This window comes from Anolis carolinensis, chromosome 4, assembly GCF_035594765.1.
Source record: "Anolis carolinensis isolate JA03-04 chromosome 4, rAnoCar3.1.pri, whole genome shotgun sequence".
In the NCBI taxonomy this organism is placed as follows: domain Eukaryota; kingdom Metazoa; phylum Chordata; class Lepidosauria; order Squamata; family Dactyloidae; genus Anolis; species Anolis carolinensis.
In genome coordinates this window covers 93494809-93521071 of record NC_085844.1, presented here as the reverse complement: position 1 = coordinate 93521071, position 26263 = coordinate 93494809, and the positions used below count along the sequence as shown (strand labels likewise).

Here is a 26263-nt window from a genome sequence, read left to right as displayed (position 1 = left end):
GGTAGTATCTCCTTTACTGATTTTGTTTCTATCCTTCAGGTGGTACCTTCTATGTTCTGATACTCTGGCCTGCATTCTTTCCACTGTATACAGGAAGTATAAGAGAAACACTGCCTTATTTTTCTTTCCCAAAATGTATAACATGAGATTTGATGCCTCAGTCTGAAGATGGAAAAGCAGGGAGCCAAGGCAATTGGAATGCTGAGTCAACTCTATGCATCTGCATAACGTTCCCAGCCAGCTCCCTCTTCTGGATGAGCTGCCTCCGCTAAAAGGTCTGCCAAATGCCATACAATTTGTCACAGCACTGGAAGTTGTGTCATACACCACCGCCTGCCAGTTTTCTAATCTCCCGCATTTGGTGTAGCCACTTGACAGATGGGGCTCTTCATAGTAAGTGGTAGCATGTTAACAACAATGCCCCTCTATCCCTAGATTCTCTTTATTGCTAAATGGAATCAAAATTAAGAATATAGATCCTGATTTGGTTCATTCTTGTGTAGTAAAAATGATCATGTATTTTAAAAACTTTCTGTGCAACTTGTTGAGATGGCTTGCTTATTGTTTTGGATAGTAGAAGTCCAATTTTTATTCATTTCTTCCATAAATATGCACCATCTCAAACGGGTGCCTTGTTCATGGGCTTTTAAAAAGTAGCAGCACTGAATGAATTTCCTTCATCTTTTTATCAATCTGACTGTCCTTTCATTCTTGCCAAGTATGTGTGAATAATTTCCCAGGTCTCAGGATACAGAGCCTCTTTTCCAGTCCTCAGGGAGAGGGAAAGAAATCTCATATGCCTTGAAAATTGTGCATACCTTTGTATCTGTGGGAGAATACATTCCTGAACTTATCATAAAATCAGGAAACATTGGATAACAGCAAATGAATTACTTCTACCAGAAATTGCCATACAGTCACCATAGAGAGCCTATAAAATTCCTCGAGAGGCACTTGTAGTAATCTGCCTTAAACAGAATACACATACAGTAGAGCCCCACTTATCCAACATAAACAGGCCGGCAGAACGTTGGATAAGCGAATATGTTGGATAACAAGGAGAGATTAAGGAAAAGCCTATTCAACATCAAATTAGGTTATGATTTTACAAATGAAGCACCAAAACATCATGTTATACAACACATTTGACAGAAAAAGTAGTTCAGTACGCAGTAATGCAATATAGTAATTACTGTATTTACTAATTTAGCACCAAAATATCACGATATATTGAAAACATTGACTACAAAAATGCGTTGGATAATCCAGAACGTTGGATAAGTGAATGTTGGATAAGTGAGACTCTACTGTATTTAGATGCAAGTCTTATACTGAAATTTCAAGTATGATTGGCATGTAGGTGAGGCTGGTTTAAAAACCCATTTCCATCTGCAATTTCAATAAATGTTGCTAGTACTAAATTGTCAAATATTTTAGTGATATGTTTCGAAGTCTTTTCCAACTTATGGAAACCCTGAGATGAACCTGTCACTTGCCTGCAAGGCTACAATATCCTTTCTGCTTGGGGTCTTGCTTCCTTAAAGCTGTTTCTACCTTCTACTCTAGAGGAGAGGTAGGCTTCTCTTTATGTTTGCTGGGATTACTCTGATTGATAATAATCTTTTAGAAGTATTTCCTGAATGAGAGGAAGGGAAGAAGAAAAAGAAACTAGAAGGGTGAAAGCCCCCCCCCCCCAAACGTGCATGTGCTCCCTACCCACTGTCCCCAACTCCCAGTCAATTACACTAAATAAAAAGAATCAGGAAAATAAAAAATATTCAACTGTGGTGCCGAATAGGGGAGGAGGAGCCGAGATAGACTCATGCTTGCTTTCGTGTCAGGCGGGTTTTTGTACTACTGGGTCCTTACCGTTACAGGATTCCGAAGTACTGAAAGTACCAAAGGAAATGGATGAAATTGATGAAATGAAATCTGCGCACAACCCTAATGACTACTAAGTCCAACCACAAATCATGATTTTCTCATTTTCTTAGTCATGATGGTTAGTGACAATCTTCAGCTAAGGAATATATATATATATCTATATATATAAAAGAGTGATGGCATCACGGCAATTCACAAAACAACAAAAGTACAGGCCCCCCAACCTCAAAATTTGACAACACAACCCATCATCCACGCCTCAAGGTTGATACAACAAAAAGAAAAGAAAAATAAAGTCCTAATTAGAGGGAGAGCAATAATTTTTTTATCCAATTGCTGCCAGTTTAGAGGGCTAATCTCTGCCCACTTGGTTGCCTAGCAACCAAGGGACAGCCAGGTTTCAGTTAGGGGACAGGCAGATTTAGGCCTCACTTAGGCTTCTTCCACAGATTATCTAATTTGCACTGGATTATATGGCAGTGTAGACTCAAGGCCCTTCCACACAGCTATATAACCCATTTAGAATCTTATATTATCTGCTTTGCACTGGATTATCTTGACTCCGCACTACCATATAATCCACTTCAGTGTGCATTTTATACAGCTGTGAAGAAGGGGCCTCAGATAATCCAGTTCTGAGCAGATAATATAAGATTAGAAATATACAGTAGAGTCTCACTTATCCAACGTAAACAGGCCGGCAGGATAAGTGAATATGTTGGATAATAAGAAAGGATTCAGGAAAAGCCAATTAAACATCAAATTAGGTAATCGTTATACAAATTAAGCACCAAAACATCATATTATACAACAAATTTGACAGAAAAAGTAGTTCCATGCGCAGTAATGCTATGTAGTATTTACAGTAGAGTCTCACTTATCCAACACTCGCTTATCCAACTTTCTGGATTATCCAACGCATTTTTGTAGTCAATGCTTTCAATATATCGTGATATTTTGGTGCTAAATTCATAAATACAGTAATTACTATATAGCATTACTGTGTACTGAACTACTTTTTCTGACAAATTTGTTGTCTAACATGATGTTTTGGTGCTTAATTTGTAAAATCATAACTTAATTTGATGTTTAATAGGGTTATCCTTAATTCCTCATTATCCAACATATTCGCTTATCCAACGTTCTGCCGGCCCGTTTATGTTGGATAAGTGAGACTTTACTGTACTGTATTTACAAATTTACCACTAAAATATCACAATGAATTTAAAACACTGACTACAAAAACATTGATTATGAAAAGGCAGACTGCGTTGGATAATCCAGAACATTGTATAAGCGAATGTTGGATAAGTGAGATTCTTCTTTAATATGAAATAATTACTGGGATAGAATAATGCAGAACAATATAATCTCTAAAACCAGGACAGTAAATAAACAGGGGAATTCCACACAGGAAACAATCAGGGCCAGCTAACACCTCCCAACAAAGTATTCCCATCATCAAAGTCTGGCAAATCCTGTTATCTCAGGGCCACAGACAGTAGAAGCACATAAAATATCGCAAACAACACCACTCTGAAAACAAGGGAATTCCAGACAGGAAACAATCAGGGCCAGCTAACACCTCCCAACAAAAAATTCACTCAGGGAGGAAACAGCCAGGCTTTCAAGCTGCAAGGCCATTACATCCTAATCATTTTTCCTAATTGCAGCATTCATACTTGCCTCCAACAAAAAAAAAAAAACCAATCAGAAATATTGCATATTCACAACCTTTAGGAAATAATATCCCCTGATGGCGCAGCGTGTTAAAGCGCTGAGCTGCTGAACTTCTGGACTGAAAGGCCACAGGTTTGAATTGGGGGAGCGGAGAGAGCCCCCACTGTTAGCTCCAGCTTCTGCCAACCCAGAAGTTCGAAAACATGCAAATGTGAGTGCATCAATAGGTACTGCTCCGGCGGGAAGGTAACGCTGCTCCATGTAGTCATCCCACATGACCTTGGAGGAGTCTACAGACAACGCCGGCTCTTCAGCTTAGAAATGGAGATGAGCACCAACCTCCAGAGTAAGACATGACTGTACTTAATGTCTGGGGAAAACCTTAACCCTTGACCTTAACTACCACCAATTCCTCAATACTTTATTTCCCATACCACCATACTTCGCCACAGCAACACGTGGCCGGGCACAGCTAGTATATATATATATATATATATATATTAAAGTGAGCCCTCAAAAAGCACAATATCTTATTTTGTTTAATGTCTGCCAAATCAAGGTTTTTTAGCAGAGTTAGTTCACATTCAGCTGCCTGTCATCATGTTACACTACAGTAATCAAATATGGATACTGTGGATTCATTGGTTCAGACTTGGTCTTCTCCCTGCAGTCTTAGTTTTTCATCCACACTTACGATCATGTCCTGGATCAGTTTAGTCCCATATATGCTCATGTATAAGTCAACCTCATGTATAAGTTGATGACGCATTTGGATTTTGATATGACCCATGGGTATGTTAAGGGTGATTCTGTAGGGAGGGGAAAGCACCAATGCCACATCAGAGAATTGAATGATTCCTCTTTTGTTAAAAGTTAAAATACTATACTTTTTTCGTGTCAGGAGCAACCGGAGTTGCTTCTGGTGTGAGAGGATTGGCCGTCTGCAAGGACGTTGCCCAGGGGATGCCCAGATGTTTTGATGTTTTTACCATCCTTGTGGCAGGCTTCTCTCATGTCCCCGCATGGAGCTGGAGATGATAGAGGGAGCTCATCCGCGCTCTCCCTGGGTGAGATTCAAACCTGGCAGCCTTCAGGTCAGCAACCCAACCTTCAAGTCACAAGGCTTTTATCCCCTAGGCCACCGGAGGCTCCAAAAATACTATACTGACATTGACCTATGGATAAGTCAAACCAGATTGATTTTCTAACTGAAATTTCTAGACTTATACACAAGTATATAGAGTAAATGAACCATATGGAAATACAAGAAAACAAAACCTGCTTTGAAGCTATTGTTCAGTGAAATAATTAAGTTTGGTCAAAGTCTGCCTTCTGAGAGGCCTCTTGCCATCTGAGAGCATTCTATTTCCAAATGCATCTCTGTTCATTTCTGTCAGTTGTCATAAACAGTACTTTCTTTGTAGAAAATTGCTACTCACTGAAGAAGTGGAATGTATTTTCTTATAAAAGCAACATTTCACAAATTCACAGGAAACCATGAACAGATAACAAACTAATTTTGCCATGCCAGGAATAACTGGTGTCTTGTATTCTGTGTGAGTGTGTGTGTGCATACATCAGACAGGATCATATTGCTATCTGGTTGCTGATGAAATGTAATGGGTTTATCATTAAACTTTGTCTGAAACAGGAGTGGGTAACTGCAGGGCTTCTGACATTATTGGACTGTAACAACTCTACATCATGTAACCAAGCAGTAGGAATAATGGGAGTTGAAGTCCAAACTGCCATTTGCTCTCTTCAGGCCGAAAACACTAAAGATTGTATCATGCCAGCCTGCAGTCCCGTGATAATCACATTGTTCATGCAAATGGAAACATACCATTATTAGAACAATCACTTTCACACTTCACTGCAATTGTGCTATGCTGGCTCTAAGATGAGGTGAATTCCCATTATCAGCCTTCTGTACAGCCCTACCCATGTTCTCTCTATCCATTGTTTGGGCACGGTGTTTTTTTTTTCCTTCCTAGTTTGCCACAACTGTATAGTCGTACAATATGATGTTCTTGCAAGACCTCTGTGTGTGCAATTTCAGGACTGCCACAGAATGAAACTATTGCACAAAAATTAATAGTGATAAATGGATACATTTGTGGGCTTCTCCTGTCAATAAAAAGAGTTGATCCAATCATGATTAATATATAATGCAACCATGAGACAGAAACGGCATTGTGAAATAAATCCCAACCAAAGGCGCTTTTTCCCTGCTGTAAATGTGCTTTATCCAACTCATGCAATAAAGTTGTAATACTTGGAGATTTCATAAAGGTCTGTTCAATGCCACAGTGGGAAACAAATTTCAAACCACTCTTTGTCAGATTATGTATGAGAAAGTGCAGTTGACAATTCTGTAGACAACGAAACAGAGATTAAGTGCTCAATTGAATGATGCTATTAACATCGGATCCACAGGATCTTCTGGGAATCTGATGAACACTAGCAGTTCCACAAACTTGTTTTCTTTGATTGGATCTACACTGCCCTATAATCCAATTTCAGAATGCTGTTTAACTGGATTACATGGCAGTGTGAACTCATATAATCCAGTTCAATGCAGTTATCTGCATTCAAAATTGCATTATATGGCAGTGTAGATTCAGCCTGTATCTTAAGTTATATTCTGCTTTAAAAATATTAAACAAAGTAAATATATACTGCAAAAACTGTGGAACGCTCCAGCGTTAAAAGAAACAAACCCTTATGAGTGCTACAATGTAATGTGGTATGTTATCAATCCTTGTGTGTAACATTACTGGAATAGTACAAATCCCAGGATTTCATAGCATTGAGCAAAAGTGATGTCCACTGCATTCATTCTACAGTGAAATGCACTATTGGAAGCATCCAATAAAACCTATAGACACAACCAGAGACTTTTATTAAAATACCCAAAGAAGGGCAATTCAGAGTGAGACTTAAGATATTTCCAGACCAGGAAAGCTTAAATCTGGAGCACTATCTTTTGCTCACTATGAGTTTGATACAGAACCATAGGATCCCATGGAAATCAATGGTTTTGACCTTGATCACTGTCTGTTGTATCCTCTGGGCTGTGGTGCAGAACCATAGGATCCCGTGGAAAGAAATGGTTTTGACCTGGATCTCTGTCTGTTGTACCCTATCGGCTTTGATGCAGAACCATAGGATCCATGGAAAGCAACGATTTTTTTCAATGATGATGCTTCTTTCGTTCGGTATGTATTTTATCTTGTTTTATTGTGATTATCTGGCCTTGCCCCCATGTTAGCCACCCCAGTCCCTGCAGGGAGATGGAGGCAGGATATAAAAATAAAGCTATTATTATTATTATTATTATTATTAGTAGTAGTAGTAGTAGTAGTATTAATATTATTATTATTATTCGATTCAATTGAAAGAAATTGTTTAAATCTGAAGCACAATCTTTTTCTCCCTATGAGCTTTGATGCAAAACCATAGGATCCCATGGAAAGAAATGGTTTTGACCTGGATCACTGTCTCTTGTTTCCTACGGGCTTTGGTGCAGAACCATAGGATCCCGTGGAAAGCAATGGTTTTGACCTGGATCCCTGTCTCTTGTATCCTATGGGCTTTGATGCAGAACCATAGTATCCCATAGAAAGAAATGGTTTTGGTGCAGAACCATAGGATCCCATGGAAAGCAATGAATTTTTTCATTGATGATGCTTGTTTTGTTCTGTATGTATTTTATCTTGTTTTATTGTGATTATCTGGGCTTGGCCCCATGTGTCACGACCCAGGCTGCAGAGCACCAATAACCATACACAGAGGCCAGAATCTATCTAATATCTTTATTGTAGGAATATATAAAGTTAATAAAAACAAGTGTAGAAAATAGTCCAGAATTAGACCTTTCAGGAAAGGTCAGAATTAGTCCAAAAAAGCAATGTCCAATAAGAAATATTAAGGTCCAAAGTTGTAATCCAATAACCGAAACACTCACTTTGCCAAGCAAAGTGAGGGGAGATGACAAGGTCCTTTAGTCCATGAAACTTGAGCGAGGCTAGGAAATAACTTGATACTTGAAACAAGGCTTGAACGTGGAACAAGGTAACTAGGAACAAGAACAAGGTCCGTGGGATAACTTGGTAAAATCCGTGGTACAAGGCAAGGATTGGTTCTGGGAAACAAGGCAAAGTCCGTAGGTAAACAAAGGCTGGGAAGCAAGGCGAAGGCTGGATAGCAAGGCAAGGCTTGAGCGAGAGCGAGGCTTGAATCGGAGCGCGCTGTCCAGACACGACCCGCTCCGTAGGCTGACGAATTGACTCCGCGAAGTTACTACGCGGGTAAAACACCTAAATAGAGTCTAGCTTTCCCGCCGAAGCAGTTCTCTGGGAATCAGAACCGAAAGCTAACTCTGAGACCAGATGTGAGACTCCCCAAAGATTCTCACGAGAAGCAGTCTTAATTGGCCACATTCTTAGCTGCAATCCTCGCACTCCTGCGCGAAGCTGAATCCAAACTTCTCTGTTGTTTACAAAACTCCCGGCGCAAGAACACGGGAGAAGTAGGCTCTGGGCTTGTTTGACATACTTCTGGGAGACAACTTTCTTGCAGGTGCAAGGTTCCCAGATCTGCCTGGGAAAGATCTGGCTGAGAGGAATCCAGTTCAGACTGGGAAGGTAAAAAACCCAAGTTTTCATCTTCATCAGGAATTACAATGTCCTGTGCAGGACTACAAGGCCCATGGGTCATCACACTATCCCCCTCCTCAAGGCCCCTCCCAAACTGGGGCCCTCTCCCCGAGGCGCGAGGTCGTGGTTTGGTGGGATAGGTCTGATGAAAGCGACGGGTTAGATCAGGAGCATGGACTGTGGAGGCGTCTTCCCAAGAGCGTTCCTCAGGGCCAAAACCCACCCAGTCAATGAGATATTGTAGGCGGCGGCGGTGAAAGCGAGAATCCAAAATGTCCTCAACCTCGAACTCCTCCTCCCCATTCATCAAAACAGGAGGGGGGGCCGGTTGGTCTGTATCGGGTCGCACACCATCCGCCGGAAGGAGCAGGGAACGGTGAAACACTGGGTGAATGCGCATTGAACGCGGAAGTTGGAGTTTGAAAGTCACGGGGTTTAATTGCGCCACCACTGGATAGGGACCAATGAAACGGGCATCTAACTTCCGGCAAGGGCGGTGGGAGGGCAGAAAGCGAGTGGACAGGAAGACCCGATCTCCTACCTTGATTTCGGGGCCCGGCTGGCGATGTTTGTCAGCGTGGCGTTTATAGTCCTCCTTGGCTTGGTCCAGTTGCTGGAGCAAAAGTTGTTGCACCGCTGTGAGTTCCTGCAGCCAATCCTCTGCTGCGGGAACCTCTGAAGTTTCAATGACAGGGGGGAAGAAACGTGGATGGAAGCCGTAGTTTGCAAAGAACGGCGTTTCTTTTGTAGAAGCTTGAACTCCATTGTTGTAGGCAAACTCAGACAGTGGTAACAGAGAAGCCCAATTGTCCTGTTGATAGTTTACATAACAGCGAAGATACTGCTCCAAAGTGGCATTGGTGCGCTCCGTTTGCCCATCTGTTTGGGGATGATGAGCTGAAGATAAGCGAGAGTCTATGCCCAATAGTTTTTGTAGTGCCTTCCAAAAACGAGAGGTGAATTGAGATCCACGGTCTGTGACTAAACTCTTGGGCAATCCATGTAGTCTGAAAACATGTTGAAGAAATAGATCCGCAGTTTCCTTGGCCGTGGGGAGGCCTTCGCAGGGAATGAAATGGGCTAACTTGGTGAATAGGTCCACCACCACTAAGATCGTGGTGAATCCACAGGAAGGTGGTAGGTCAGTGATGAAATCCGCAGAAATTATTTCCCATGGGCGAGATGGGGTAGGAAGGGGGTGTAAAAGCCCTGAGGGCTTCTCCCTTCGTATCTTGGAGCGCTGGCATACTGGGCAGGTGTTGACATATTTTTCCACATCCTTGCGGATCTTGGGCCACCAAAAATCCCTTAGGATCAAATGCATAGTTTTAAATAGTCCGAAGTGTCCTGCTGGTTTGCAGTCATGACACAGACGAAGCGCTTTTTCCCTGCCCGGTCCGGGTGGGATATAAACATGATTTCTATAGCAGAGCAGCCCATCTTTAAGCGAAAAGGGGAAATGCAGACCTTGGCGAAGTTGGTCCTGCGTCCAGGCATCTGCTTGCTGACTAGCCCTGATTTCTTGAGCACAGATGGGTCCTGGAGTAGGGGAAGTTGAACCAATGGGAATGGATTTGGTGTTCCCCACCGTGAGCGAGGCAAAGTTCTCAGGTTGTAGCAGTTGGGATTCAAAGGTCTCCTTGCGACCTGCAGCGTATTCCGGTTTACGTGACAGGGCGTCTGCTTGCTTGGTTTGGGCTGGGGTCACATAATGGATCTGGAAGTTGAAACGTTCAAAGAATAAAGCCCAACGTTGCTGCCTCTGATTTAGTTTGCGGGCAGTTCTTAGATGTTCTAGATTACGATGATCAGTGTGGACTTCAATGGGAAATTTGGCCCCTTCTAGCCAATGTCTCCAAGTTTCAAAGGCTGCCTTTATGGCCAGTAGTTCTTTTTCCCAAATGGTGTAATTCCTCTCTGGTGTGGTTAGTTGACGAGAATAAAAGGCACAGGGGTGGAGGTGATCTCCCACCGGTTGTAAGAGTACAGCCCCAATTGCCACATCAGAGGCGTCCGCTTGCACCACAAAAGGGGTTCCAGGATTTGGGTGCTGTAGAATTGGCTGGGAGGTGAATAGTTTCTTTAGTTGCTGGAACCCTTTCTCTGCTTGATCAGTCCAGCGGAAAGGCTGCTTTCCACGGATGCAGCTAGTGATGGGGTCGGACCAGCGGGCAAAATCTGGAATGAACTTGCGGTAGTAGTTCGCGAACCCCAAGAAACGCTGCACCTCTTTCTTGTTAGTTGGCGCCCGCCATTCCAATACTGCTGAAACTTTGGCTGGATCCATGGAAAGCCCTAGAGGCGAGATGCGGTAACCAAGGAAATCTACCTCTTGTAGATCAAAAGCGCATTTTTCCAGCTTGGCATAAAGTCCATGATCCCGCAATCGTTGTAACACCATTTTGACGTGGTTCTCATGTTCTGATTGTGATCTGGAAAACACCAAAAAATCGTCCAGGTAGATTATCAAGAACCTGTCTAGATAGTCCTGAAAAATGTCATTGACAAAATGCTGGAACGTTGCGGGGGCTCCGCATAAACCGAAATTCATAACTCGGGACTCGAATAATCCGAATTTGGTCTGGAAGGCGGTCTTCCACTCGTCCCCTTCCCTGATGCGAACTAAGTTGTAAGCCCCCCGAAGATCCAGCTTGGTGTAAACCTTGGCTCCTCGAAGCCGATCCAGTAGATCCGAGATTAAGGGCAGGGGATAGCTGTTCCGCTTGGTGATATTGTTCAATGCTCTGTAGTCCACCACCAAGCGTAGTTCCCCTGACTTCTTCTTCACAAACATCACTGGGGAGGCGGCTGGGGATTGAGAGGGTCTGATGAATCCCTTGCGAAGGTTTGTCTCTAGGAATTCCCTGAGAGCTTCTTGCTCTGGTTCAGTCAGGGAGTAGAGATGCCCTCGCGGGATCGGGGCCCCCTCCACCAAGTCAATGGCACAGTCATAAGGTCTATGTGGGGGTAATTTTTCGGCTTCTTTCTCATTGAATACATCCCAATACTCGGAGTACTTCTTTGGCAAGGTGATGATGGGCTCGGTGTCTGTGGCATGGCATACCTTGGCTACGAGGCAATGGTTTTGGCAGTACGGTGAAGCAAACTGCAGTTCTCTGTTGGACCAGGAGATGTTAGGGTCGTGGAGAGTCAGCCATGGAATTCCCAAAATCACAGGGAAATGGGGAACCTCGGTAACAAAGAAGGAAATCTCTTCCATATGTTCCCTTATCCACATCCTGGTGGGTTCCGACCACTGACTTACGGGGCCCGTCTTGAGGGGACGGCCGTCTATGGCTTGCACCACACGGGCATTCTTGAAGTCATGATATTGTAATCCCAGAGAGTCGGCATACTCTCTATCGATGAAATTGTTGGTAGCTCCAGAGTCTATCATGGCGTGGATCATGACGGGTCCCCTTTTTGCTGACCATAATGTGACCACGAGAAGGAACAGGACCCCGGTTGGCGGCTCTTGGATGGATTTTTTGACCGGGTTGGCGAGCCTCTCTACACCCGGTCGTTGGCTTCCCCCGCCGGCTGTGTGCCAGTCGGCTCAGACGCCTTCGTCTCCGTGGAGGACGCCGCCGCAAGACGGGCGGCAGGCTTCCCTTTGGCTGGGCACTCTCTGGCGAAGTGGCCCCCGTTCCCGCAGTACCAGCAGAGGTTTAAGCGTTGACGACGGGCCTTCTCGGCGGCATCTAGTCTGGGACGCACATTGCCCAACTGCATCGGCACCTCCTCGCCTCCTCTGGGGTATGGGGTTGGCGGTGGGGGTCTCCACACCGGACGTGGCTGAACGCTGGCGGGAGCGGGGGGTTTTGCCCCGGCTCTACTGCCCTGGCCTCGAACCCACTGTTTCCTGTTGGCAATCATGACTTCAGCCCGTAAACATTGATCAATGAGTGCCTCGAGGGTCTGGGGAGGATCCACCTTGGAGATTTCTTCCAGCATTTCAATGTTGAGACCCTCCCGGAATTGTTCCCTGAGGGCTACATCGTTCCAGCCGGTGTTGTGGGCCAGCACTCGGAACTCGGCTATATACTGAGACATAGGTCTGTCTCCTTGGAAAAGGCGACGGAGTTTGTGACCGGCTGCCTCCAAATTGTCCTCGATTCCCCAAGTCTCCTTGAGGTGGTCCAAGAAGTGTTGCGCTGATCTTAGGTGTGGAGAGGTTTGGTCGAACAGTGCCGTCGCCCAGCTGGCCGCTGGCCCGTCTAGAAGACTGTAAACCCATGCCACTTTGATGTCTTCTTGGGGAAACTCGGCAGCACGGGCCTCCAGATAAGCTTGACATTGGCGACGGAAGACATGAACCTTAGAAGCTTCTCCAGTAAACTTGGTTGGCAACGCCATGGCCGGAAGACGAACACCGCGTTCCTTCAAACCCCTTATTTCTCCATCCTGTGCATTGAGCTTATCACGGATTCGGTCCACCTCTTCCTTGTCGATGGTGTAGGTAATCGGCTGGCCGCTCGGCCCAGGTACGACTCCGGTAGACATTCTGGCCGAGGTTAATTGGTGCTTAGGGTGGCGGAGTCAAACTGTCACGACCCAGGCTGCAGAGCACCAATAACCATACACAGAGGCCAGAATCTATCTAATATCTTTATTGTAGGAATATATAAAGTTAATAAAAACAAGTGTAGAAAATAGTCCAGAATTAGACCTTTCAGGAAAGGTCAGAATTAGTCCAAAAAAGCAATGTCCAATAAGAAATATTAAGGTCCAAAGTTGTAATCCAATAACCGAAACACTCACTTTGCCAAGCAAAGTGAGGGGAGATGACAAGGTCCTTTAGTCCATGAAACTTGAGCGAGGCTAGGAAATAACTTGATACTTGAAACAAGGCTTGAACGTGGAACAAGGTAACTAGGAACAAGAACAAGGTCCGTGGGATAACTTGGTAAAATCCGTGGTACAAGGCAAGGATTGGTTCTGGGAAACAAGGCAAAGTCCGTAGGTAAACAAAGGCTGGGAAGCAAGGCGAAGGCTGGATAGCAAGGCAAGGCTTGAGCGAGAGCGAGGCTTGAATCGGAGCGCGCTGTCCAGACACGACCCGCTCCGTAGGCTGACGAATTGACTCCGCGAAGTTACTACGCGGGTAAAACACCTAAATAGAGTCTAGCTTTCCCGCCGAAGCAGTTCTCTGGGAATCAGAACCGAAAGCTAACTCTGAGACCAGATGTGAGACTCCCCAAAGATTCTCACGAGAAGCAGTCTTAATTGGCCACATTCTTAGCTGCAATCCTCGCACTCCTGCGCGAAGCTGAATCCAAACTTCTCTGTTGTTTACAAAACTCCCGGCGCAAGAACACGGGAGAAGTAGGCTCTGGGCTTGTTTGACATACTTCTGGGAGACAACTTTCTTGCAGGTGCAAGGTTCCCAGATCTGCCTGGGAAAGATCTGGCTGAGAGGAATCCAGTTCAGACTGGGAAGGTAAAAAACCCAAGTTTTCATCTTCATCAGGAATTACAATGTCCTGTGCAGGACTACAAGGCCCATGGGTCATCACACCATGTTAGCCACCCCAGGCCCTGTGGGGAGATGGAGGTGGAATATAAAAATAAAACTGTTGTTGTTGTTTTCAATGAAAAGAAATTGTTTAAATCTGGAGCACTATCTTTTGCTCCCTAAGAGCTTTCATGCAGAACCATAGGATCCCATGGAAATAAATGGTTTTAACATGGATCACTGTTTCTTGTATCCTATGGGCTTTGGTGCAGAACCATAGGATCCCATGGAAAGAAATGGTTTTGATCTCTTGTAGCCTATGAGCTTTGATGCAGAACCATAGGATCCTGTGGAAAGCAATGGTTTTGACCTGGATCACTGTCTCTTGTATCCTCTGGGATTTGATGCAGAACCATAGGATCCCGTGGAAAGAAATGGTTTTGACCTGGATCACCGTCTCTTGTGTCCTATGGGCTTTGGTGCAGAACCATAGGATCCCATGGAAAGAAATGGTTTTAACATGGATCACTGTCTCTAGTATCCTATGGGTATTGATACAGAACCATAGGATCCCATGGAAAGAAATAGTTTTAACATCGATCACTGTTTCTTGTATCCTATGGGCTTTAGTGCAGAACCATAGGATCCCATGGAAAGCAATAGTTTTGACCAGGATCACTGTCTCTTGTATCCTATGGGCTTTAGTGCAGAACCATAGGATCCCATGGAAAGAAATGGTTTTAACATGGATCACTGTCTCTTGTATCCTATGGGTCTTGATACAGAACCATAGGATCCCATGGAAAGAAATGGTTTTGACCTGGATCATTGTTTCTTGTATCCTATGGGCTTTGGTGCAGAACCATAGTATCCCATGGAAAGAAATGGTTTTGACCTGGATCACTGTCTCTTGTATCCTATGGGCTTTGGTGCAGAACCATAGGATCCCATGGAAAGAAATGGTTTTAACATGGATCACTGTCTCTTGTATCCTATGGGTCTTGATACAGAACCATAGGATCCCATGGAAAGAAATGGTTTTGACCTGGATCATTGTTTCTTGTATCCTATGGGCTTTGGTGCAGAACCATAGTATCCCATGGAAAGAAATGGTTTTGACCTGGATCACTGTCTCTTGTATCCTATGGGCTTTAGTGCATAACCATAGGATCCCATAAAAAGAAATTGTTTTGGCCTGGATCACTGTCTCTTGTATCCTATGGGCTTTGATGCAGAACCATAGGATCCCATGAAAAGAAATGGTTTTGATCTGAATCACTGTCTCTTGTACCCTCTGGGATTTGATGCAGAACCATAGGATCCCGTGGAAAGAAATGGTTTTGACCTGGATCACCGTCTCTTGTGTCCTATGGGCTTTGGTGCAGAACCATAGGATCCCATGGAAAGAAATGGTTTTAACATGGATCACTGTCTCTAGTATCCTATGGGTATTGATACAGAACCATAGGATCCCATGGAAAGAAATGGTTTTAACATCAATCACTGTTTCTTGTATCCTATGGGCTTTAGTGCAGAACCATAGGATCCCATGGAAAGCAATAGTTTTGACCAGGATCACTGTCTCTTGTATCCTATGGGCTTTAGTGCATAACCATAGGATCCCATGAAAAGAAATTGTTTTGGCCTGGATCACTGTCTCTTGTATCCTATGGGCTTTGGTGCAGAACCATAGGATCCCATGGAAAGAAATGGTTTTGACCTGGATCACTGTCTCTTGTATCCTCTGGGATTTGATGCAGAACCATAGGATCCCGTGGAAAGAAATGGTTTTGACCTGGATCACCGTCTCTTGTGTCCTATGGGCTTTGGTGCAGAACCATAGGATCCCATGGAAAGAAATGGTTTTAACATGGATCACTGTCTCTAGTATCCTATGGGTATTGATACAGAACCATAGGATCCCATGGAAAGAAATAGTTTTAACATCGATCACTGTTTCTTGTATCCTATGGGCTTTAGTGCAGAACCATAGGATCCCATGGAAAGCAATAGTTTTGACCAGGATCACTGTCTCTTGTATCCTATGGGCTTTAGTGCAGAACCATAGGATCCCATGGAAAGAAATGGTTTTAACATGGATCACTGTCTCTTGTATCCTATGGGTCTTGATACAGAACCATAGGATCCCATGGAAAGAAATGGTTTTGACCTGGATCATTGTTTCTTGTATCCTATGGGCTTTGGTGCAGAACCATAGTATCCCATGGAAAGAAATGGTTTTGACCTGGATCACTGTCTCTTGTATCCTATGGGCTTTGGTGCAGAACCATAGGATCCCATGGAAAGAAATGGTTTTAACATGGATCACTGTCTCTTGTATCCTATGGGTCTTGATACAGAACCATAGGATCCCATGGAAAGAAATGGTTTTGACCTGGATCATTGTTTCTTGTATCCTATGGGCTTTGGTGCAGAACCATAGTATCCCATGGAAAGAAATGGTTTTGACCTGGATCACTGTCTCTTGTATCCTATGGGCTTTAGTGCATAACCATAGGATCCCATAAAAAGAAATTGTTTTGGCCTGGATCACTGTCTCTTGTATCCTATGGGCTTTGATGCAGAACCATAGGATCCCATGAAAAGAAATGGTTTTGATCTGAATCACTGTCTCTTGTACCCTCTGGGATTTGATGCAGAACCATAGGATCCCGTGGAAAGAAATGGTTTTGACCTGGATCACCGTCTCTTGTGTCCTATGGGCTTTGGTGCAGAACCATAGGATCCCATGGAAAGAAATGGTTTTAACATGGATCACTGTCTCTAGTATCCTATGGGTATTGATACAGAACCATAGGATCCCATGGAAAGAAATGGTTTTAACATCAATCACTGTTTCTTGTATCCTATGGGCTTTAGTGCAGAACCATAGGATCCCATGGAAAGCAATAGTTTTGACCAGGATCACTGTCTCTTGTATCCTATGGGCTTTAGTGCATAACCATAGGATCCCATGAAAAGAAATTGTTTTGGCCTGGATCACTGTCTCTTGTATCCTATGGGCTTTGGTGCAGAACCATAGGATCCCATGGAAAGAAATGGTTTTGACCTGGATCATTGTTTCTTGTATCCTATGGGCTTTGGTGCAGAACCATAGGATCCCATGGAAAGAAATGGTTTTGACCTGGATCATTGTTTCTTGTATCCTATGGGCTTTGGTGCAGAACCATAGGATCCCATGGAAAGAAATGGTTTTGACCTGGATCACTGTCTCTTGTATCCTATGGGCTTTGGTGCAGAACCATAGTATCCCATGGAAAGAAATGGTTTTGACCTGGATCACTGTCTCTTGTATCCTATGGGCTTTGGTGCAGAACCATAGTATCCCATGGAAAGAAATGGTTTTGATCTCTTGTATACAATGGGTCTTGATGCAGAACCATAGGATTCCATGGAAAGAAACTGGTGCCAGTCTCCTGTGAAATAGCACAGAGACAAAAAAAAAAGTTATTCAATTCAAGAGGCTTCTTCCAGCTCAAGAGGACTGCCTCCCTTCCCCTGTTGAAGGCATTGTTCACCCAAGGGAAGCCCAGGCGGGACGTCAGCCTCTCCTTCCCTTTGTGGTCTTGTGACCCTCCGCTGCCCCAGGGGCTCGTGGGGACAAAGAGCGAGGCGACGGGATCGAGAGCGGGGTCCCACCCACCTTTCCTCGGGCGGAGAGGGGTGGGCTGCAGGTGCGGGGCGGGGCGGGCTGTCAATCAGCGGGAGCCCGCTGCCTGCCCTCCGCAAAGGCGAGCGCAGAAGCTGCGGAGAGGCTCCCTGGCATGGAGGGAGACACCTGGCTCTCCCCTCGCAGCCCTCCCGCCCGCCGCCTCTTCCTCCTGGACCCCCGGCGAGGCTGCCTTTAGCCGCTGGGCGTCCTCCTCGCCGCCGCGGAGCCAGGAGGGGAGCGGGAGCCGCTCGATCCCTGCCATGGCTGGGCTATAGGCTTTCCCTCCTGGACGCACCGTCGCCGCTGCTTTGCGGGAAGATGCCTCCCAAAGGCTTCGCCGGGTTCTGGCTGCTGCTTCTGCTGAAGGTAAGCGAAGGAGACCTTCGTGCGCACTTCCACTCCGCCTTGAGTGCCACACTTCCACTCCTGGGAACCATGTGTGCACTAGCAATAGCCTCCGAGTCTTCGCGAAGTCCTAGGAACCAGGTGTGATGTAGAAAATGCCTTACAGTTTGGGTCTTGTGTGCTTTCCGGGCTGTATCTGTCTCTAGCAGCATTCCCTCCTTAGATAGTTGCCAGCCACAGAGTTCCAAGGCTGTCGAGATCAAGAGAACTGTTCCAAATTGCAAAGCACAGAGTGTCATAGAAGTTCATGTTTTCAAAGTATGGCAGTTAGTTAATGTGTTGCTAGGATCTCCCGATGGCGTAGTGCAGGGGTCCTCAAACTTTTTAAGCCAAGGGCCGGTCCACAATCCTTCAGACTGTTGAGTGGCCGGATTATCATTTGAAAAAAATATATACAAACAAATTCCGATGCACACTGCACATGTCTTATTTGTAGTGCAAAAACAACAACAACAACAACAACAAGAACAATGAAAGAACAATACAATATTTAAAAATAAAATTTTTAACCAACATACATTTATCAGGATTTCAATGGGAAGTGTAGTCCTACTTCTGGCCAATGAGATAGTCAAGTTAATTAGGGTTGTTGTTGTTGTTGTTGTTGTTGTGTGCCTTCAAGTCATTTCAGACTTTGGGCGAGCCTAAGTCTAAAATTTATTTATTTATTATTTATTTATTTACTGCATTTATTTACTACATTTGTATCACACCCTTCTCACCCCAAGGGGGACTCAGAGTGGCTTACAAATTATATGTACATACAATATATTATATTATTAGCATAGCACAATATTAGCATTATATATTACTATATTGAACTGTACCACTATACTGTAATATTATTAGTAATATTATATGTAATATAGAGTATATAATTAATATTATTATATGGTATTATTATTAGTGTTATGTTGTACTACATTATAATATTATTATCAATATTATAAGGTAAAGGTTTCCCCTGACGTTAAGTCCAGTCATGTCTGACTCTGGGGGTTGGTGCTCATCTCCATTTCTAAGCCGAAGAGCCGGCGTTGCCCATAGACACCTCCAAGGTCATGTGGCCGGCATGACTGCATGGAGCACCGTTACCTTCCTGCCGGAGCGGTACCTATTGATCTACTCACATTGGCATGTTTTCAAACTGCTAGGTTGGCAGGAATCAATATTATGTGTATATATGTATATACAATATATTATATTATAAAACTGAGGGCGGGGGCCAGGTAAATGACCTCGGAGGGCCGCATCTGGCCCCCGGGCCTTAGTTTGGGGACCCCTGGCGTAGTGGGTTAAAGCCTTGCGACTGACCTGAAGGCTGCCAGGTTTGAATCCAACCCGGAGAAAGCACAGATGAGCTTCCTCTAGCAGCTCCAACTCCATGCAGGGACATAAGAGAAGCCTCCTACAAGGATGGTAAAAGGTAAAGGTAAAGGTTTCCCCTGACGTTAAGTCCAGTCATGTCTGACTCTGGGGGTTGGTGCCCATCTCCATTTCTAAGCCGAAGAGTTGGCATCGTCCGTAGACACCTCCAAGGTCATGTGGCCGGCATGATTGCATGGCGCGCCGTTACCTTCCCACTGGAGTGGTACCTATTGATCTACTCACATTGGCATGTTTTCGAACTGCTAGGTTGGCAGGAGCTGGAGCTAACAGCAGCCGCTCACGCAGCTCCCAGGGTTTGAACCTGCGACCTTTCAGTCTGCAAGTTCAGCAGCCCAGCGCTTTAACGCACTTCGCCACACAAGGATGGTAAAAACATCAAAACCATCCGGGCAACCCCTGGGCAACGTCCTTGCAGACAGCCAATTCTCTCACACCAGAAGCGACTTGCAGTTTCTCAAGTCACTCCTGACACACACAAAAAATATGTTGCTGTGGGTTTTTTGGGCTGTATGGCCATATTCCAGTAGCATTCTTTTCCGATGTTTTGCCTGCATCTCTGGCTGGCAGCTTCAGGGAGAGAGGGTGGGATAAACATAAACTAAATATATATATGTATATATGTTCATGTTTTCAAAGTATGGCAGATTGCTGTGAGTTTTTCGACTATATAGTAGTATTCTCTCCTGATATTTTGTCTGCATCTTTGGCTGGCAGCTTCAGAGAATCCTTAGGCAGTTGCCAGCCACAGAGTTCAAATGCTGCCGAGATCAAGAGAACTCGTATTAAGGTGTTTTCCAAACTGCAAATCCCATAATGTCATGGAAGTTCATGTTTCTGAAGTATCACAGTTAATGGGTTGCTGTGAGTTATTCAGGCAGTATGGCTATGTTCCAGTAGCATTCTCTCCAAATATTTCGCCTGCATCTGTGACTGGCAGCTTCAGAGGATCCTTAGATAATTGCCAGCCACAGAGTTCAAATGCTGTTGATATCAAGAGAACTCTTATTAGGCTTTCCCAAATTGCATAGCACAGAATGTCATGGAAGTTCATGTTTCCAAAGTATGGCAGTTAGTTAGTGGGTTGCAGTGAGTTTTTCAGGTTGTATGCCCATGTTCCGGTAGCATTCTCTCCTGACATTTTGCCTGCATCTGTGACCAGCATCTTCAGAGGTCTGTTGGAAATGAAGCCAGTGAAATGTGTGTGTGTGTATACAGTATATATATATATATATATATATATATATATATATATATATATAATGTCTAGGGTGTTTTCAAACTGCCTTAAGCTATACAGCATATAAAACATCCTCTGACTATCCCTCCTCTACCTCCAGTTCTCTGCATTGGTAGATATCTTTTTATTGCATTTTTTAATGTTAAAGATAGTATTTCCTTAGTCCAGCCGTATTTATATGAAGTGCATATTTATGATTTCTGTACCTGGGTTATACATGCCGTTTCCTAATTGGTTCTATCTTAAAAACATGGGAAAAGTCTATTGAACTGCAAAAACCTCGTTTTCATGGAACATGTTGCAGCACATTTTGTTCTACTTTTCAAATGAATCTCTCCTCGAGTCTCAATCGATTCAACCTAGTTGGTGGCAGCCACAAAAATGAAGTTTCTGGAGTATAACAACTACTTTTGAAATAAGGACTGCACAATTAAACAGGAAATAACACTTTCAAACCAGGAACAGAATGTAGTTGTTTTTTTTTTCAAATTTAGTTAAGTACTGTTATAGTTCCAAAACTCAACTAGTAGTCTTCTCCCAGCTTGTCTCTCTTTTGTTCTCCAATTTTCATTGTATTTTTTTTACATCCAAGCACATATTGTTTGCCTCTAGGCTGCACCTGTGGCATGTGTGGGTCAAGCGGGAGGTGTGACCCCAAAGCGCCTCCTTCCCTCTCTGCACTCGGAATTGCTGGACTTGACAGACAACAGCGGTAAGGCAGCAGAATTCTGTTTAAGATTTCCCACAGCTTCTGATTTGTATGGACCTTTTGACAGTTTCGATAATTATGTAACGGGGATAGCAGGGTGATTTTTTTTCATGTCAGGAGTGACTTGAGAAACTGCAAGTCATTTCTGGTATGAGAGAATCGGCTGTCTGCAAGGATGTTGCCCGGGGGATATCTGGATGGTTTACCATCCTGTGGGAGGCTTCTCTCATTCCCCCGCATGGGGAGCTGGAGCTGACAGACAATAGCTCACCCCACTCCCAGATTCGAACTGCCAACCTTTCAGTCAGCAAACCTGCTGGCACAAGGGTTTAACCCATTGCACCACCGGGGGGGTCCTAGCAGGATGACTGATATTTAACTAAAACAGTGCTTTGGACTTCTTTTATCATTCATCTTATATGTCCTTTAATGTGTCGCTGATAGACCTAGTACAACATAAACACCCGGTACAAGTATAGCCAGATGCCAGTTCCACTGTATGAAGCATGCTTGAACCTGTTGTTTTTGTTATTTATATCTCACTCCTTTCTTTAAAGAGACTCAAAGCGGCTAACAATGCTAAAAACAATACCCTATTAATGAGTTTTCGAAGGCTTTCATGGCCGGGATCACAGGATTGTTGTATGTTTTCTGGGCTGTATGGCCATGTTCCAGAAGTATTCTCTCTTGACGTTTCGCCCACATCTATGGCAGGCATCCTCAGAGGTTGTGAGGTAAAAACATGGGAAAAGTCTATTGAACTGCAAAACTTTTGTTTTCACAACCTCTGAGGATGCCTGCCATAGATGTGGGCAAAACGTCAGGAGAGAATGCTTCTGGACAATGGCCATACAGCCCGGAAAGCATACAACAACCCCAATACCCTATTAATATTATGTTAGGGGGCTGTGCTGGGACAATGGGTTAAACCCTTGTGCTGGCGGAACTGCTGACCTAAAGGTTGGCAGTTCGAATCCACGAGACGGGGTGAACTCTGGTTGTCAGCGCTAGCTTCCCACGCGGGGACATAAGCTTCCCAGCAGGATGGTAACACATCCGAACGTCCCCTAGGCAATGTCTTTGTAGATGGCCGATTCTCCCACACCAGAAGCAACTTGCAGTTTCTCAATTGTTAAAAAATGATCTTGTGTATACTATCAAGATGATCTTGTGTGGTAAGCACAATAGTTCATATTTCAGACATCTCAAGATATTGTGAAACGCAGCATCTTAATATCTGTATTTGTATTATGTTGCCTATGTTTTGTTCTATGTTGTTTGGGCCTCTGCCCCATGTAAGCCGCCCCGAGTCCCCATGGGGAGATGGTGGCGGGATATAAATAGTTTTATTTATTTATTATTATTTACATGCATGTTGATCCTAAAGCAAGCTTCCTTGCCAGTAGGTTCCATTCGACTGCGGTTAGTGAGAGTTGCATGTGTCCAAATAAAAGCATACTCTCTAGGAAATGAGCCCCAGTGAATGCAGTGATGCTTGTTTCTTTGAAGGTGCAGCTAAATATTATGAACAAGTCTATTATATCTTCTTTGTACAGTCGACTAAGTCCATTGTACTGGGAAGTAATTCCCTTTGGCTTGTAAGACTAATTCCACACGAAGATGCTTATGATTGGGCTGTAAAAATCGCTGTTCTCTCTAAAGGTCAGGATGTTTTTATTAATAAGAAGGTCAAACTCTTTAATTTCTCCAGTTAATATTTTGAATAGCGGTGATTGCTGTATGTACTTGATATGTTGTTTTTGATCCCTCTTAATGGATTTCCCCTTGCACTTAATGCATCAGCTATTTTAGTGTGGCTTTCTTAAATTAAACTGATATATTTATCACTGGCTTTCTTCCAGTCTGGAGTTGCTGCCTTGCAACTTAAAACCTAACAGTAATAACTTAATGGATGAGGAAATAACACCCCCACACATTCAAGCTAATGAATAACTCTTGCCTTCATCTTGCTTTGGGGTGGTAGGAGCCCAGTAAAGATTTGAGCCCGTCAGTGACTTGCTCTGCTTTTATGTTTCAAATGTGTCAGTATAACTGGAAATTGAAACTGAGGTTTATTAACTATCCAGATACACACAGACACACAGAAAGTGTACAAAAATCTACACTTTCCACCTATAAACCTGACATTTTCAGCTTTTTATTAGCCACATAAAACATCCAGATGCAGAGTACCCTATTGGAACAATTCCATCCTGTTCTAATATTCAAATGTATTTTATTGTAACAGCCTTGTTTTTGAGTCATTGCTTGGTATCCATAGGTGACTAGAAATTTCCAAGCATGTGATAAGGCTGCCAGATAGGTGTGGGATATTTAGCTCTTCCTCTGGCATCCCACTGTATTTCTATGATGTGGCAACTGTCAATATCCATGTTGATAGGGTGGTAATCCAGTCCCTGTATAAATTGAAATATGAAGGAGCTATCCAAGGTACTGAACCATAGTAGAATCAGTTTGTTTGACACTCAGGTTAAAACCCAGAATGGATTCGCCACACTACTGACATGGGAACAACACTGCCATTGAGTATAAAAATGAATACAGTAGAGTCTCACTTATCCAACATTCACTTATCCAACGTTCTGGATTATCCAACGCAGTCTGTCTCCCACCCGGATCCACAGCTCTTTCTCTAGGCAGCAAGGACTGAATGTTTTACGGATTTAATTTTCAACAGTGTTGTTATTGTAAGTTCATTTTATGAAATTCTATCTTTATTTGTAGTCAATTTGTTAACAGTCAATGCTTTTGGTGATAAATTCATAAATACAGTAATTACTACATAACGTTACCGTGGATTGAACTGCTTTTTCTGTTGATTTGTTGTAAAACATGGTGCTTAATTTGTAAAATCGTGACATAATTTGATGTTTAATAGGCTTTTCCTTAATCCCTCCTTATTATCCAACATTTTCGCTTATCCAATGTTCTGCCGCCCAGTTTATGGTGGATAAGTGAGACTCTACTGTACTTTATTCCCTGCTTGGATTGGAATAGAAACCAAATGGACAGTTGCAGGAAAGCTGGAATATACAACTCTTCTAGCAGCTCACAACATTTCTACTTTGGGCAACAAGATACTAAAACAGCTGTTGTTGGACAGTAAAGATGTTCCTTGTCTCCTTTAGTAGCTATTTTTTTGTGCTAGATGCTCAGTAAACATCCATCACTCATGTCTTGAAATCTGGCTGATTGGTGATAAAGGTACAGAATGAACTGTGCCTTTTTTACCAGCCAACTGAGCTGAATTCCTTTTTGTTTGTATGTTCAGTGTAGATAGTGAAGCTATTTTCAATCCAGCAGTCCTCATTAAAATATAAGCTTTTAGGATAGTAATTTTGAGACCGGGGCTTATTCAAAAGGCTCTATTAAAGCGCTGAGCTGCTGAACTTGTGGACCAAAAGGTCCCAGGTTCAAATCCCGGGAGCAGAATGAGCGCCTGCTGTTAGCCCCAGCTCCTGCCAACCTAGCAGTTCGAAAACATGCAAATGTTAGTAGATCAATAGGTACCGCTCCGGCAGGAAGGTAACGGCACTCCATGCAGTCATGCCGGCCACATGCCCTTGGAGGTGTCTAAGGACAACGCCGGCTCTTCGGCTTAGAAATGGAGATGAGCACCAACTCCCAGAGTCGGTCATGACTGGACTTAATGTCGGGGGGAAAACCTTTACCTTTACCTATGCAATTGCGAAAAAACAGAAAACACTAGAGGGTGCTATACTAGATAATTACTATCCCAATGCATTCAGGAAAGTCTCATTTTGATTGGACATTTTTTATTAACTTGATTTGAGATGCTGGAGAGATTTATTGATTCTTTGCTGAAACTGTTGTTCTGTGTAGGTTAGAATAAGCAATATGAAATTTATTTAATGTAGAGCCATAAGGTAAAGGTTTTCCCCTGACATTAAGTCTAGTTGTGCCTGACTCCATTTCTAAGTGGAAGAGCCAGCGTTGTCCATAGACGCCTCCAAGGTTATGTGGCCAGCATGACTGCATGGAGCACCGTTACCTTCCCACTGGAGCGGTACCTATTGATCTACTCACATTTGCATGTTTTCAAACTGCTAGGTTGGCAGAAGCTGGGTCTAATAGCGTGAGCTCACCCTGCTCCTCAGATTTGAACCTTTCAGTCAGTAAGTTTAGCAGCTCAGCTATTTAATCCACTGCACCACCAGTGGATCCAATGTAAAGCCAAACTGGGCTTTTAATTATCCTCTCCCCTCCTCTCTGTAACATCAAATATGACTTCCCTAGACCCCAACATGACCCCATTACTCAATTCCCAGTGCACTAGAATAAGCTGTGTGTTGTTGTTATCTGTGGTTAAAATTCTGAACAAATCCTAGCTATAAAATCACTAAGAAAGCACACCTGCATTTTCATTTTAAAAAGTCACAACTTATTAGCATGAAAAATGTTATGGTCCATAGAGTTGCACCAACCTTCATCTAACACAGCATGATCTCTTCTGGGTGTCAGCAAGAATGAATCCCAGTTATTTTTGACATCTGAATCAACGAGATTTCCCTTCCTATTTCATGTGCAGATGCTGACCAAATGGGCAGATGAATCTTCCTTTGATACAAACGAAATGCAGCCAGGAGTAGCAATGAGATGATAGAGCTGTGTAGGCAGGCCTTGCTGCATTCACAGCTCTATCATCTCATTGCTACTTTGCTTTTAGCACTGAATAGAACAGAGGGACCCTCTGCTTGCACAGAACCATGGAAGCCCATAGTGGAGCTCTGGGCTTGAAATAAACATTTTCTGATTTCACACCCAGCTGCACAACATTTCAAAAGTGAACTTCTGTTTCGCTTTCCTGAAGGCTGTTAAAAAGCCACTGTTTCTATCAAGCCAGTGACATTGTTTCTGTCATTACCTCACTGCTGTGGCTGATCTGATAAAATTACAGACATGGGAAATGTGTAGAAACCAGAAGCTGGCAACTGACTTGTAACAGTAAGATCTGAGGTTAAAAGTAACATAACTGGAGTTGGATGATATAAAGGAATGACCAGAGAGCGGGGAGGCTCCTCCTTCAGGCAGGGGGGAATCTTTTAAAATCCCACCGCTGCCACCAATATAATGGAAAACGGACACCAAATATATCGGACACCTCTCCACTCTACTCTACCCACACTGTTTC

At 43.7% G+C, this 26263-nt stretch overlaps 1 protein-coding gene and 1 long non-coding RNA gene across 3 annotated transcripts in view; both read left to right on the top strand.

Annotated features, from left to right (window-relative positions):
• Nucleotides 1-26263, top strand: part of LOC134299017 (uncharacterized) — a 252780-nt gene that overhangs the window by 17460 nt on the left and 209057 nt on the right. The window lies entirely within an intron of this gene.
• Nucleotides 1-26263, top strand: part of adamts16 (ADAM metallopeptidase with thrombospondin type 1 motif 16) — a 126091-nt gene that overhangs the window by 6008 nt on the left and 93820 nt on the right. Inside the window, exons 1-2 of one of the 2 annotated variants that reach the window (XM_062980805.1) lie at nucleotides 17493-17716; nucleotides 20994-21093. In XM_062980805.1, the coding sequence (XP_062836875.1) occupies nucleotides 17669-17716; nucleotides 20994-21093 (148 nt within the window). In that variant the 5' untranslated portion in view covers nucleotides 17493-17668. Of the gene's footprint in view, nucleotides 1-17492; nucleotides 17717-20993; nucleotides 21094-26263 lie in introns of those variants that run through there. The other variant, XM_008115056.3, reaches the window with a different exon arrangement.